This window comes from Paramisgurnus dabryanus, chromosome 7, assembly GCF_030506205.2.
Source record: "Paramisgurnus dabryanus chromosome 7, PD_genome_1.1, whole genome shotgun sequence".
Classification (NCBI taxonomy): domain Eukaryota; kingdom Metazoa; phylum Chordata; class Actinopteri; order Cypriniformes; family Cobitidae; genus Paramisgurnus; species Paramisgurnus dabryanus.
The window spans coordinates 33,301,256-33,317,806 of NC_133343.1; the positions used below are offsets into that span (position 1 = coordinate 33,301,256).

A 16,551-nucleotide genomic window follows, 5' to 3' on the forward strand; every position below is an offset into this window, starting at 1 on the left:
CAAAAGGGTGAGATAGAAATTAATATATACTTTCAATATTTTCTTGTGAACTGTTCTTTACGACTAAATGGCGGTGGTGGTCATGTGTACCTGTGTTTATCAAGCTTAGCATAACCCAAAATCTTCCCATTGTCATTTGATTGCATTCCAGTCATACCTCATATTCCTCTTTAAACCCGTAACCCTGTCCACATTTCATCTGGGTGATGTGCTGGAGCAAATCTGCCACTCGAATCGCTGGCTGGAACTGACCAGCCTGGTAGGACATTTCCACTGACTCACAACCTCCATATGGGTACGTCTGGATCGTCATTGAAGGCTGGGACATCTCACTATGACTGCCATCTGTGGAGAAAGAACCAAAACTATTGAGCTACTCAACAAAGTACAACCGGCAGCTTGAAAGAGCCAATTATTGTGTGTGGAATAGAGAGAAGTGGTGAGTTATAGACTTGCAAGGGCTGGAAGTGAGATTTGAGGCCAAACGTGCAAAGTAACTATTATGGATGCCTTGAAGTAATAATATTAAGTAGTGATCATGTATACTATTATATTGAAATAATAGTAAAATAGAAAATATATATAAACTCTTGAAGTCTTGGATGTCATGTTGCCCTCAAAAGAAACCACAGCTTTGTTTACTTTAGAGCTAATACCTCTCAATCGCAGGCAAGCCCTTGAAAGCTCATCTAAGACCGGCCCTACAGCGAGTTAGTGCAGATCTATTCAATGAGAGCTCAGTATATAGCAGACCTCAAATGGGGACACTTCTGCATGACAATAAACTCCAACCACAACAGTCCGTCCTAGCGACTCTTTCATTAAGATAAGATTGGCAGAACCGAAGTAGTTATTGATGATAATGAGTTCATTAGCTAAAGGAATGAAGGAAGCAGCGAATGAAGATTCTTTCCTATGGCCTCCGTTAAACACCTGAAGCATCATCAGATACAGAGAGGGGTGAAATATTACTCCACAAATTATTAATGTGCCTATTTGCATCCTAATCGCCTTGAAAATTCATTATGCACTTAAAGCGATTCCAAATCTAAAAAATTCATAATCCACTGCGAACATCTCAGTTTTCGACGCAATAAAATACGACAAATTTTGCACATTAGCACGGTAGCATTTCTTATGCCACTAGAAGGAAGTATAAGTGGAGACAATGTATTATGAAGTAAACAATTATGCCAGAATCGTAGCTTCAGGAACAATGTGGCTACAGGAATTGAGAGACTGTTATGAATTCAAATGAAGTAGTACTATTAGGGGCCGAGCACACCAAACGCGTTTATGGCAGTTGCATTTTTTGAATGATTTTCTATGCAAGACATTCGGTGCGCATTAATAGCGTGCATTTTTTTCCGCCCGCCGCACTATGCGTTTTTTAAGGAGCGCTCACAACGGAAAAGCTGCCGATGTCATCCACGTTTTTCTATTGTCCAATCAAATGAGGGGAGAGGCCTCGTTGGTTGCCTCGCAATATAAAACCACGCCGCACTGCTCTTTTTTTAAGTGACCAAAAAAAAAGGCAGTGCCTTGCATTTCCAAGCATTTATAATGTATTTGGTGTGATTGGACCCTTACTCATTCCATTACAATTGCTCATTTTTGGATTATGTAACACTTCATATATGACACTTCATATTGTGCAGCTTGTTAAGAAAAGGTGAACTATTACTTTTCTAAGAGACAGAAGTCTACATTGATCAAACGAAATGTCCCACAGACATATCTGAGGGAAAGAATTTCATAGAGATTTGACGATGGACTCTCTTGTTTTGGGACACTAAGCAACCATCTACAAACTTTCTTGAAAAACCTAAAGGCCTAGGTTCACTTTTTTTGGCGAAAGCAAGGGTCAGTTTGCAGTGCGTGTGATGAAAATGTTGTCATCAGAATAGTACGCTCATAATGTATGCGCACCGCTGGATCTTTGTAGCCTTGCGTACTTAATAGGCGCATGTGCAGAAGTATGTACTGCATTACGTTGGCCAGGATAGGTACTGCAATATGTCACATTGCAAATGTGTCGAATGCCTATGAACGTTCGCATAAAAGAAGTTGTGCTTTAAGGATCACCAAGCAATAGGGTGTAACATTAAATCGCGACACATATACATACATGTCCGATGTCGATTCTAAATCGCAAAGGTGATATGATGCACGGCTCTTTCATGTACTACGGCTCTTTGATCAGTAGAAGTCTTTATCGATCTAAAATCACTGTTGGTTTGAGTCGTTTATAACACGCATTTGAAAAAAGCAACACTCGTCAAACATAATCCTTATAAATATTCTCTATTATCATGAAAATACCTGAAAATGTTTGAAGAACAGCGATATAAATACGCTTATAGGAATTTCCTGGAGATGCGCGTATAAATGGTACTACTACTTCTGCGACGCATATTGAGTTTCTGCACCAGAGCGCCCTCTGGTTTTTGGATGTAGCTGCATTTCACTGTAATTCATTAAAGGAACAATAAGTAGGATTTACCCCCATCTAGTGGTGAAATTGTATTTTGCATTCAAACGAATAGTGCTCTCTAGCGCCTCGCTTTTCCAAATGCGTGTTGCAACTACGGTAGCCGTTATGTACTGATCCACTTGTCCGTTTTGGCTGGTTCATGTGTTCTGAATGGAAACACGTTGGTAGGCTAGTGCTTTTAGTCCCTCTCTGCTATTATAGTTTATCAATACGACGGAACAACATCGACACCTCCTTGGACTTACCCGCTCAATGCAAGTAAAGAGAAGAAATTCTATGCTTACAAAGAAAGGTCAGATCATTGGCAGAGGTCATTTGACACCAACTAGGACATATTTATGAATAAAAACATTGATTTTGATTAATAGCACACTAAAACACACCCTACTTACTGTCCCTTTAAGAAGCATAGCAAGCATCATCGACTGATTTATCGTTACAACGAAGCGATGTCATACCCTTACATCCTGGAATTAGTTTTGCATGGGGAATTTCCACATAAAGTAAATACCGTCATGAAATTTGTACATCGTAGGTAATTTTTACACTTGCCCAGGGTTAATTTTGGTGGCAAGTTTAGTGTTGAGGGCTTGAGGTCATCATACAAACAGCAAAAGAAAAACAAGGGCATGTGGGGGAGATATAGAGGAGCATACACTAGAGACTCTTGGGTCTCTTAAATTACTCGCCGACCCATTTGCTTTATCCTTCCCTCTGTCACTATCGGTTCATTCTTAATTAATTATTCATGTGTTTTCGTCTCTGCTGCATGGGGTGAATCTTCAAGTGGCAGCCCGGTGGGCGTATTATGTTGTTAAAATGACCGGAGAGAAGCGTCTGCTACATTCAATCCAGAGAAATATCGAACTTACGCTTTGCAAACAAGCGGTCAAATGTGCACTAAAGGTGACAGCACACATAGGACACTTCATATGCAGATTATAGATAGTGTTGAAGGTCAAACATAATACAGATATTGATGTTGAATCTACAGTGGGCTGATGAGACGGTTATGAGTTCATAAAGCAGGCTGAAACATTAGCATGCATGGGTTTAGTCTTATTAATTTATATTTAGCCTTATAAACACACATTAGAAGAGCCATACAGATATGAAAAGTGCACAGATTGAAAAATAATAGGTATGTTTTACTTTATCTAAGTTGAGGTAAGAACATAGTAAAATATTGAAAATCGGTGATGTTTTCCTTTCCTTTAATCAACTATACTGTTTTCACTGTGCATGCTTACATCTTTTTAAACATTGACCAATGTGTGCTAAGATGTACAAATATCCAGCATGTCCTGTAAAAGTATATACAGGCGTCTTGGGTTTAATGTGAGTGTACTTACAGCTTAAAGTATTGAGCCAAACTCAATATTACAAAGCTCAAATTGCACTATAAAGTATTACTGGCTTGTACCACAGCTTGAGTCATTTATAGTACATGAAGCCAGCCAATAGATGATATATAATAAATAATAAACAGGAAAATATGTCTTTTGTTCATAGAGGTATTTTCTCATTCAATGCTTCCCTGTCTCGTAATGCTTTATTTACACAAACTCGCTGTGGCCATTACCTTACTGTACTGTATGTGTGTTCAGATGATTAGAGCCAGAACCGCATTAAGCCTCAATTATCGACCCGGTTACATCTGTTAAGCGTCACCGTCCCGTATACAGGACACCTAACTTTATATCAATATTGTTCAGGTAAATGTTCATCTATCACTACAAACTATATATTGTTGGAAAGGTCTAAGCCTCTAGAATAGACATTTTAACAGTGTTTTATAAAATAAATTATGTAGGGAGAGTAATTGATTCATTTATGAAGAGAGTGCGCCTAAAAACATTTTTATCCTGCTAAATGTCACTGTTTCGCCAGTGGGGCGCCTACGTTTACTTCAGTGTTTTCCATGTGAATTCTTATCCAATCCTGACAAACTATATATCATTTGAAAGCTCTAAGGGTGTAGTTTCGATTTATCATCAGAATTTTGGGAAAGAAATGACATAGTGAGAGCTATTTTCTAAAATGTCACAGGTCCAAAGGTGGGCCCATGTTGTTACTATATATTGGTAACACGAATACCCTATCTAAACCTAAAATTTCTTGACAAACTATATATCATTGGAAAGCTCTGAGAGTGTAGTTTTCATATTTTATCACCATTTTGGAGAAATTATGAGAGAGTGAGAGTCAGTTTCTAAAATGTCATCGGGCCACAGGTGAACCCAGTTTGTTTTTACATATGTATAGCAATAATACCCTATTCCAAACCTAAACAATTTTGACAAACTATATATCATTGGAAAGCTCTAAGAGTGTAGTTATCATATATCTTCACCATTTTGAGAAAAAAATGATGTAGTGAGAGTCAGTTTCAAAAAGATCACGGGCCCACATGTAGGCCCAATATGTTTTACATTTTTCTAACACTAAACCCCCCACCCTAAACCCCAAAAATCTTGATAAACTATATATCACTGGAAAGCTCTCAGAATGTAGTTTTCATATGTCAAAGTCATCTGATGATAGAAATAATTTAGTGACAGTTTTTTGTTACATGCCACCCCCCCCATAGGAATGCATATAAATTTTCTATATTCATAACACTATATACTAGTATAAATCTACAAAAATGTTGACAAACTATATATCATTGGAAAGCTCTTAGAATGTAGTTTTCATATTTCAAAATGTTTTAGCAGTAATAATAATGCAGTGACAGCAATTGATTCATTTATGACAAGAGTATGCAGCAAACCGTTGACACCTACTGGCCGTTGTTGGTAAAACCACTAAAACTGTGATACAAACCTCATTTTTTGTGATTTTAACTTGAAATTTGGATCACAACTGCTTGAGACATATGGCTTCATGTTTACATTATTACTTTTTTTTTTTAAAATTACCTTTTTATAATTTTTTGAATAAAATTAATATTTTATTGGATTATTTGTATTTATTAAAATAAATTTAAACTGCTATAACAATTTTTCTGTTAAATATTTTCACCTGCTTACACTTCAGTCAAAAACCTTGAATTGTCTTCTTTAAAACAAGATAAAGATTAGGCTTCTAGACCAAAACATGCCAGAGTTATATTCATTTGAACATGCACTTCAATTTTTCACCCCCCCACTCTAAAGGATAGGACGACGCTTAAGAGGTTACATTATGACAAACTGATACAGTGTTTGCCATTAAGAATAATTACCTGACAAGTCACAATAAAGCACAGGTGACTAAATAATGACACTGTAAATTACTTTCAAATGTCATATGTGAAAAGGTCTCTTGGTTTATGGAGGAATATGGATGTAATACAATAACTGTGAACTTAAAACACAGCTTAAGTCATTGTGGTGGTTTACTGTTTTATACATAAAAATCATTCTACATAACGTAAAAAACATTCTGTAAAAATATAAACTTGATGAGGTGGTTTCCCAGACTGGGATTACCTAAACCAGGACTAGGCCTTAGTTTAATTAGGATATATAACTAGTTTAAAAAAAACATGCCCAAGGCCGCCTTAATGCACGGGCTTACCTGGGCTGAAGCCCAGGGGCCTCCCAAGTTCAGGGGCCTCCCAAGTTCACGTTCATATTGTTTTGCAACTTGTCAGGTTATCTGTCAATCACTCTAACTGCACGTTACATGGCTGCTGATTGGTCCGTGGTAACTTACTGTGAAATAAAATATCAGACGTAACAGATTTTTCTATTCCGCGTAATGTAATTAAGTGCGCGTTGTCAACTTGCCATTCCTGCATGTTAGACTGAGTGTGACAGAGAAACAGGAAATAATCCACCATCAAATGAAAGAGTAATTTATGAAATTTCATAATAAGCACTGATGTGCAGGTCTCTCTCTCTCTTTCGCGCGGGCGCGCGCTCTCTCTGTGCTCATGCAGCTGAGTCTCTGGCATGCAGAAGTCTCTCCAACTGTGCGCAAGATACGTGCCGCGGCCGCCAAATAAAGAAAGGAGTTCCCGAACATATTAATGCTGTTCGTTGTTATAAAGTTTAAGTTTACTTGCGTTTATATCAGTGCGCAGCTGGAGCGCTGTAGTTTGACGCGATGTAAGCTCACCGTACACATCTGTTGGTTTAGAAAGACGACGCAACTGTAAATGTGCAAGTCAAAGCGTGACAAGACCATCTCAAATTATCATCCCCTGATTGCACCATTTATATTTATAATCTCCTTATCTAAAGATCTTATATACAGGTATGTTCCCTGCACTGTAAAAAATTTCACTGTTAAATTACAGTAATATACTGGCAGCTAGATTTGCCAGCATATAGTTGTAATTTTACAGATTACCTACTGTAATTTACAACAACAGTTTTTTACTGTACAAATATTACGAGACAGTACTGTAAAAAAAGGGAGCTGCACAGTATAATACTGTCAGATGTTTGGATGCATTATACTGTTATTTTAGGGTTCATGCTGTTATTTATACTGTAGAATGTGATTTTTCTAGCATTGTTAAAATATAATTTTAAAATAAACACTTAAAATTGCTTGCAAAAAAATTCTCAAACAAAGGATGATGATAAAACACTGTTTTTATTAAATATAACAAAATTCAGTGCATTCTTAAATGTCAGTTTCTGCCTCACTAATGAGACTGGGCTGAATAAAACATAATGCTGTGATGTCACATAAATATCACAACACTGCAGAATACAATGTGAAAGCCACTCAAAGTCCATGAAGTTTTTGATGAGGGTGGCCACTCTGCACTCCATTGCTGCATTTTTCTGGACAAGCTTTCCTGTCTTCTTGGACACCTTCACCTGCCTGGCTTTTGTTCCCCTCTTAGGGTTCACACCAATTAAGCATCTACAAAGTACAATGAGAAAAGTAAAGATTAATTGCAATGAAGACAGATAAAACCAACTGCATTCACAGTATAAATATTCTGGTTGTTGCCATTCTGGCAGTAATGAGAGAGAAATACTTTATTCAAAAACATGTAGCATGACAACAAATTTGGCCAAAACCCAGTGTTATGTCTATATGCACATGCTAGCTTAAACTTCGACTTACTATTTAAAAGACCTAATGCAATTAAAGTCAATTTACAAAAAAAAAGAGACACTAATTTAACGCAATGTGACATTCTTGAACAGCTAGTAGAGGATTTACCTTTGAACAAACTCCAGTGTCCTCGCAGCTTCATCTTGCCTTCACAGATGATGATGTTTTCACTGCTGATCATCCAACCTCCAAATGTGACTTCATCACCAGCAACTGATGCAGACAACAATTATAGTTAATGTCCCAAAAAACTATCAGATATTATACTGCTACAAATCCATTACTTAGAAAAGCTAATGATATTATTTTCAGAAAGAGATTTTTTAGACAGACTGAAAGACTTTTCTATAGGCCTACTGTTTTATTGTTCTATACTCCATACCTTAGTGTTACACTTACCCAGCAGTATCAGCCTTGGACTAGCCGTTTTCAATATTTTACTATGTTCTTACCTCAACTTAGACAAATTAATACAGCCCTATCTTTTTTCAATGCGTGCACTTCATCTTTTACAGTGCCTCGTGAATGTAGCTTTTAGCCTAGCCCCAATCATTCCAATGGCTCCAAACAAAAGTTTTATTTTGTGCCAAACTTACTTGTGTAACTACTCATGTAACAGTCTTTAAATAGGGAAAACATGGAAGTGTTTGGTGGCTTCTAAATTCATCCCTGTTTGGAGCCATAGGAATGAATGGGGCTAAGCTAAATGCTAACACATTCACGAGGCACTGTACAAAGATTAAAAGTGCACACATTGAAAAAAGATACAAACAAATGGTGAAACAGAGCCCAATCCCTCATGTAGATTAAAAAAAATATCAATAGATAATCGCACATCAGTCAGACATTTGATTAGATTGCAAATTAACATTAGCATCTTTATTTGTATTTAACTTATATAGCTAGTTGCCAATTCGTTTAACAATCTGCCCTAAATATGTCAAAATCAAATAAATCGTTTTTAGAAATATTTCAAAAATAAGCAAATATATATAACATTTTGTCAATTATTTCACTTAGAAACACAGACTCTGTTCAGTTTGTGCTTACCTTGATATACAGGCGAGGAGTAAAAAACAAGTGAATTCGTCGTCCGTCTCAGTGCTGGTAGGGTCACAATCGGAGTGAAAATGGATAGATAGTCCTTAACTCTGCTTCCTTCTCGTATAATAAAATGCAGAAAAACAGTGTAGTTAAATCAGTTTTACTCATGGTTGCAGATGAGCTCGTCACATGTCTGACATGCCTGACCAGACCAAAAAATACTGTATTATCCCGTAAGACTGAACAGGAGCTTGCTGTTATTATTTTGTTTGTCATATTAATGTTTATTTACAGTATTCAACTGTATTTATGAGAAACGGTAAATTACTGTCCAAAATTCCCCGTTTTTTTACAGCAATTTTTTACAGTGTGTCTGTTTTGTGCATATTCATACGTGTTCGTTTTACATACGTATGCATAAATACTAAATACAATGCATACTATATCTTCAATAGCCTACAAAATAAATAACTGATTAAAAAACAAGAGTCTGTCTATAAATACGTATCTTTTGTTAACATTAATGCATTTTCACTTTAAAACTAACTTTAACTTCTTATATTTTTAAAACTGTGGTGAGCATTTAGTGAGTGGCAATTTTCTGCAAATTTGTATATTCCAAAAACTATAATAAACAAAGATATATAAGCATATATACTCTCATACATTTTGGTTTTATTTTCACCACAAGTTGCTGTGTGTGGTTGTTAAATAAAGTGTCTTGTGTTTATGCTCAAGTGGGCTCAGTGATATGTTAATAATGATATTATGGTGTTTTCTGGGTCAAAGAGGGAAAACTCACTGTTGTATGTATTGAAAGAAACTAATGCATTTTGTGATGTAGATTTCCTAGATATTACACTTTTTTTTAAATAAGACTATAAATTTAGGGGATGGGGGCCCCCCTCAGCCCCAGGGCCTCAGATTAGGTTAAGGCGGCCCTGAACATGCCTTACTAAAAACATTACTTGTGTGCATTTTGAGGCAAAATAAAGAGAACTGATGTATTTTAAGACATGTCAGTACAAGTTGTTTTCAGTTTTGCAGCTCTTACAATTATTTTAGTCTAAGACTAGTCTAATCCCTGTCCGGGAAACCACCCCGATATCTTTAATATTGACTGAGTAAGATTGAAATCAATGAGTAAAATCAAACTTTGATGCTCCTGATCTCATCATTAGATTTTGAAACTTTAGCCTGGATTTCACAGACAGGAATTGTGTTTATATGAAGAGTTTGGTTCCAAAACGCGATAAACGCCTTTTAAAAAAAATAAATTGATTACCATCATAATCAGTATTGTATCAGGTCAGTATGAAAAATTGAATTCTTAATTCTACGCAAAATCCGATATACGCGTGTTATTCTTTCATCTTTTCTCCTTTTTTTCCAAACTGCGACAAACGCCAGTCTTCCTTCTCTGCATAATAGCTACAATAAATCCTCTCAACAAATGCACCATTCCATGCATTGTAAACAATAATGGCGGTTCTTTACACACCGAATCCTACTTTTCATTTTGTGATCAACAAACAAACAAAAACAAAACAGTTATTTTGATGGCATTGATAAACCTGGGGTGGTTTACTGTGGCGGGGAAGAAACGTAAGCCATCAAAATCGAATAATTTACGGGAGAGGCACTCAGGCGAAGGAAAATGTCGGCTGTTGCTTGTTCTCCCGACAGCATCATTTTTTTATCAGTGTATACCACTAGTCAACTTAATGAATAAAACATGGCAAAGATGAATGCACATTTATATATTGATTCAATAAATTTATAGCATTTGAAAAAAAATGTTTGTGATTTATTGCATATTCGGGGAAAAAAATCAGTTCTTATCATAAATATTTGAAAATCAAATGATGGATTTGGATTTTTAATGTTATTATAACCTAAACATGCTTTGTGAAAGTTTGTTACAGAAAATAGTGATTTTCACCTCGTCACTTTCTTGGTATAGAAAACACATTTAAACAAAATTAGTCAAAATGGATTTATTGCGTTTTGGAACCAAACTCTTCAAAAGTAACAGCTCTTATGTGAAAAGGTGCTAGTGTCCAGATCATCACGTAAATTCAGAGGTGATATCTTGACTTGGACTAGCAATCACCCCTTAAAAAACCTAGCAACAACAAAGCCTTAACAACCACTTAGTAATGTAGCAGCAGTTTGGCAAAGATAAGATATTTGAGAAAAACCTCTAACACAAATAAGGTCCTTAAATAAATGTAATTGAGAACACCCTAAAGTCTCCTGAACTATAAAAGAGCAAGCTCTGAGCAATGTCATTAAAGTGAATGTCACCAGGCGTCTTGTAGCTTACCAGCAAAAATCAAACCGGTCCCATAGTGAGTTCTCCATATCCAGACTCTAAAACGATCATTTCTCCATGAAACAGATCTCTCTCTTTCTCTCCCTATCTCTGTCCTCCATTCTGTTTATACCTCTATCGATCTCACAGTTATCTAAACTTTTCTACAACATCTTAACCTTTTACTCTTTATCTTGCTTTAATGTATTGCACGTACACCATTTCGCTAAATTTACGCTTTCTTTCCAACACAATCTTTACACTGCATCCCTCGCAGCTGCAAAACTGCTGGGTTCGTTCATCAACAAGCACATCGGATCATCTCAGTGTGGTTTATGATATTTAGAAACACCCGGTTAAAGTCCATTATCACCGTCCCTGCAAGAGCTTTAATCCGGCAGCATGATCGATAGTCTATAAATGAACTGGAAGGCCCCATCTAACAGGCAGGTTTATAAATGATTTGGGGAGCACCGGTCTTTCTCAGCCTCGTAATCTCAGCTCGGCATCATCTGAACCTCTGTAGAAATACGACCATCCCTGCGCGGGGAAAAGAAGTCTGTACAACAGATTGAAATAGTCTTTTTCCTTATTTAAATGCCTGATTCTTTTATTTCCATCTGTACTGATGGCTGTATGTGTTATCGTCTCTGTGTCTCTCTGTTTGCTATCATGCTTTTCCAATTCTTCCTGACAAAATCAATTCTTATTAAACTGCTTGCAATACTCTACTTACTTTCAGCTTTGGGTGTGCTATTAAAGGAAAACATCACCGTTTTCCAATATTTTACTATGTTCTTACCACAACTTAGACAAATTAATACGTAGCTCTCTTTATTCAATGCGTGCACTTAATCTTTGTACAGCGCGTCATGAATGTGTTAGCATTTAGCCTAGCCCCATTCATTCCTTAGGATCCAAACAGGGATGAATTTAGAAGCTACAAAACACTTCCATGTTTTCCCTATTTAAAGACCGTTACAAGAGTAGTTACACATGGAAGTATGGTGGCACAAATTAAACGTGGCAATTTTTTTAAGCGGATAAAAAATGAGAACTATATTGTATGGCGGAAGAGCACTTAGTTTGCAGCACTTTGACCTCGGGCGCAGTAATATTGACGAAAGTTTGAGCAAGAGGGGGAGGAGTCAGGCGTGATGATGTTACTGCGCGCCGGAGGTCGAATATCTGCAAACTAAGTGCTCTTCCGCTTTACAAGATAGTTCTTAATTTTTATTCGCTTGATTTAAACAATCACCACGTTTTATTTTGTGCCACCATACTTACTCATGTTACTTCTCATGTAACAGTCTTTAAATAGTGAAAACATGGAAGTGTTTGGTGGCTTCTAAATTTATCCCTGTTTGGATCCTAAGGAATGAATGGGGCTAGGCTAAATGCTAACACATTCACGACACGCTGTACAAAGATTAAGTGTACTCATTGAAAAAACATAGGTATGTATTTATTTGTCTAAGTTAAGGTAAGAACATAGTAAAATATTGAAAAACTGTGGTGTTTTCCTTTAAGTGTCTTTTTTGGTTTAATTTATAAACTTAAAATTATACTAAAAATTATTTAAAAGAATGTCACATAAAAGTAAAGTAAATGTGAGAGTGCAGTCAAAACCAACTTATTTGATTATATTTTATGAAATATTGCCAATATTTTGAAAATAAAAATGTCCCTTATTTTCCATAACAGTAGCTAAAAATAATGACTAAATTATGTGATAATATTATGTTTGTGGTTCATAAAATAAAATAAAAATTAATGACCAAAATGTAAAAATGCAATAGTAAAAACCTGTTCAATTGTTAACTTAAAAAAACCCCGCTGCGCGCATCAAAAGGTTTTTACGGAGGCAGATGAAGGTGAGTGGTCGCGCAACTGACGTCTTCACCTTTTAAATCGCGCTCAGGCGCGATTGCGCTCACACCACACCTGAGCCCAAGTGAACCGCGCTCCGGCCCACCTCTGCAACCCGGCCGCGGCGCGATTAACCAATCCGCGCCCGGGCACGGAACAGAGCGATCACACTAGTCAAACGAACTGGGCTTTGGGGGTCAAACGCGCCCGAGCGCGGTTTGGTTTGGATAGTGTGAGTGCGCCCTAAGGGGTGGTATTAAACCCCTTCTGACATCACAAGGGGAGCCAAATGTCAATAACCTATTTTTCACATGCTTGCAGAGAATGGTTTACCAGAACTAAGTTACTGGGTTGATCTTTTTCATATTTTCTAGGTTGATAGAAGCACTGGGGACCCAATTATAGCACTTGAACATGGAAAAAGTCAGATTTCCATGATATGTCCCCTTGTATTATACAGAATTTATGATTTTATAAACTGTCATAAAACGGTGCCCCCCTGGCACAATTTTGCGCAACAGTCTCCATTTGATCTCAATTTAATCTCACTGCTGCCAAGAAGGAATAATTGATATATCAAATACATCTCAATGCAATATTTCTGGAGGACAACAAGTTGAGTGAAATATCAACAATGTATTCATTTATGCATAACCTAAAACCCTATCGCAATTCTACTCCTCAAACAATGCTCTTTCCTTCAGGAAATGTGAATAAAATCCCAGAATGCAACTCTTTCTTTTATGATTTGTCCTTCGATCCATAACATATAATCTTTCCTCCCTGTTTATATCTCCAGTGCTTTTCTTTAAGCGAACCTCTTGTCTCAGTTCACCTTGCTCATCTTCCATTAATCAATATACTGAACTCTTTCCATTTTTTTTTTTTAAGCTCATGTTTTTGACTATTTGTCGTCAGTCCCTTGGCTTTGCTGGGTCAGACTGGAGGCCTGTCAGGATATCTGAAACTCTGAAGCACTGAATGTAAAAAGCAGACGACTGTGGCATGCATCACCTCGGTGTACAAACATCTTACGATATGAAATCTCTGCCACAATCGATCAATGCCTTGCAACAGTGCACAGCGGCGAGGTTTGCTGTGGCATCTGTGCGCTCTTTTCTTCCTCTTTCTTGATTTTTCTCTTCCTCTCACATAAAGCAGGCTGTCTCCACCTTCATAACCTCTGTAAATATGTTTGCTCTTGGAGGTTTATTGGCATTGAGTGCGTGTGTATGGTTGAGTTGCGGTCCAAGCTGCAGAGCGGATGGCTTAAAGTGAGAGTTTTCAAACCCCTGCTAGGAAGTGTCAGGATCAGAGGTTCGTGTTTAGAGACCCCTGCATTCGAGCCTTTTAGAGCGAACCTTTGAAATGAGCTCCTGGACTGACTCTAAGCCCCGAGCCCACCAAGATATCTATCAAAAATCCTCTCTCAAAAACTGCTTTAAAGAGGGCTTTCAATATTTCCAGAAGAATGGAAGTATGGGGGAAGCTTTGCCTGACCAAAAATAGTGTCAGAAGTAGTGCAGCTGAACTACTGTAGTTAACATCTAGAAAATTGTTCTGTGGGATGTTTTCATCAACAGATCCTCAAAAAAGACACAAATGTACAGTGGTCAAACCTATTAGCAATTAAATTACTGTTTAATTAGGAAGGAAGGAAGGAAGAAAAAAGAAAGGAAGAAAAAAGTAAGAAAGGAAGAAGGAAAGGAAAGAATAAAGGAAGAAAAAAGAAAGGAAGGGAGAAGGAAAGGAAAGGAAAGGAAAGAAGGAAGAGGGAAGGAACACTGCTGGGTTGTTTCAACATTTTTGAGTAAAATAACCCAGCAGTGTGTTCTGACCAATACTGACCCAACCATAGGATAAAACAACCCAACCCTTTTTAGAAGGAAGGAACATAAAAGGATGGAAGAAAAGAAGAAAGGGTGGAAGGAAGAAAAAGAATGAAGGAAGAAAGAAAAAACGAATGATAGAGAGAAGGAAGGAAAGAAGGAGGGAAGGAAGAAAGGAGACAAGAAAGGTAGGAAAGAAAGGAAAAAAGGAAGAAAAAGGAAGGAAGGAAGAAAAGAAGGAAGGGAGGAAAGGAAGGAAGAAAAGAAGGAAGGGAGGAAAGAAAGGAAGGAAGGAAGGAAAAGGAAGGAATGAATGAAGGAATTAAGGGGTGAAAGGAAGGAAGAAAAGAAGGAAGGGTGGAAGGAAGAAAGAAAAAAAATGAATGAAAGAGGAAAGGAAGGAAAGAAGGAGGGAGGGAAGGAAGAAAGGAGATAAGAAAGGTAGTAAAAGAAGGAAAAAAGGAAGGAAGGAATGAAGGGTGAAAGGAAGGAAAAAGGAAGGAAGGGGGAAGGAAGAAAAAGAATGAATGAAGAAAGAAAAAATTAAATGGAAGAGGGAAGGAAGGAAAGAAGGAGGGAAGGAAGAAAGGAGACAAGAAAGGTAGGAAAGGAAGGAAAAAAGGAAGGAAGAAAGAAAAGAAGGAAAGGAGGAAAGAAAGTAAGGAAGAAAAAGGAAGGAATGAAGGAATGAAGGGTGAAAGGAAGGAAAAAGGAAGGAAGAAAAGAAGGAAGGGTGGAAGGAAGAAAAAGAATGAAGTAAGAAAGAAAAAATAAATGAAAGAGGGAAGGAAGGAAAGAAGGAGAGAAGGAAGAAATGAGGAAAGAAAGGTGGGAAACGAAGAATAAGGAAGGAAGGAAGGAAGGAAGGAAGGAAGGAAGGAAGGAAGGAAGAAAAGAAGGAAGGGAGAAAAGAAAGGAAGGAAGGAATGAAGGGTGGAAGGAAGGAAAATGAATGAAAGAGGAAAGGAAGAAACAAAGGAAGGAGAAAAGGAAGAGAGAAGTAAGGGAAAAGAAAGGAATGAAAGAGGGAAGGAAGGAAAGATTGAAGAAGGTAAGGAAAAAAGAAAGAAAGAAAGAAAGAAAGAAAGAAAGAAAGGAAAAGTAGGAAAGAAAGGAATGGAGGAAAAGGGAAAGGAAAAGGGAGGAATGAAAGGAAGGAAGAAAAGAAGAAAGGGTGGAAGGGAGGAAAGAAAGGAAGGAAGAAAAAGGAAGGAAGGAAGGAAGGAAGAAAAGGAAGTTGGAAATAAGGAAAGGAAATGAGGGAGGAAGAAAAATGGAGAAAAAATGAATGAAAGAAGAAAGGAAGAAGGGAACCAAACGAAGGAAGAAAGAAAGAAAGGAGGGAGGGAGGGAAAGAAAGAATAAAGAAAGAAAGGTAGTAAAGGAATGAATGAAAAATGGAAGGAAGGGTGGAAGGGAGGAAAGGAAAAAAGAAGAAAAAAGGCAAGGAAAGGAAGAAAGGAGGGGAGGAAAGAAAGAAAAGTAGTAAAGGAAGGAAGGAAAAATGGAAGGAAGGGTGGAAGGGAGAAAAGGAAAGAAGAAAGGAAAGAAGGATGAAAAGAAGGAAGGAGGGAAGGAAGGAAGGAGAAAAGAAAAAGAAAACAAAATTGGTAGAAGTAGAGCTGCGAAGAAATAAGCAAAGAACAAAGAAAACAGCACAGAAAGAAATGAAGAAAGAAGAGAAGAGAACTTTGTGTAAAACAAAAAGCATTTGTGTCTTTTATCTCTTTGAGTTGGCTGTGAAATGGTCAATCTGCCTTTGAAAACACATGAGAGTGTGTAGGAGTGAGTGTTTGTGTGTGTGCGTGTGTGTGTGTGTGCGTGTGTGCGTGCGTGTGTCTGTGTCACGCAGATCTGCCAAATCTGAAAATTAGTATTCCGACGACTAATGATCTGATTCAAATCACTTTCCACACATTTGGATATAAACATAGACTTTG

General features: G+C 37.3%; 1 protein-coding gene and 1 long non-coding RNA gene across 11 annotated transcripts in view; both read right to left on the reverse strand.

Annotated features, from left to right (window-relative positions):
* Positions 1 to 16,551, reverse strand: part of ptprt (protein tyrosine phosphatase receptor type T) — a 320,643-nt gene that overhangs the window by 48,456 nt on the left and 255,636 nt on the right. For all 10 annotated transcript variants that reach the window (XM_065279615.1, XM_065279610.1, XM_065279609.1 and 7 more), the window contains one exon: positions 158 to 345. In XM_065279615.1, the coding sequence (XP_065135687.1) occupies positions 158 to 345 (188 nt within the window). The remainder of the gene's footprint in view (positions 1 to 157; positions 346 to 16,551) is intronic.
* LOC135770009 (uncharacterized) lies at positions 7,032 to 8,944 on the reverse strand. The gene is made up of 3 exons (XR_010542540.2): positions 8,606 to 8,944; positions 7,664 to 7,768; positions 7,032 to 7,357 (listed from the first exon to the last, which is right to left on the reverse strand). It is a non-coding gene; the product is annotated as an uncharacterized lncRNA (long non-coding RNA).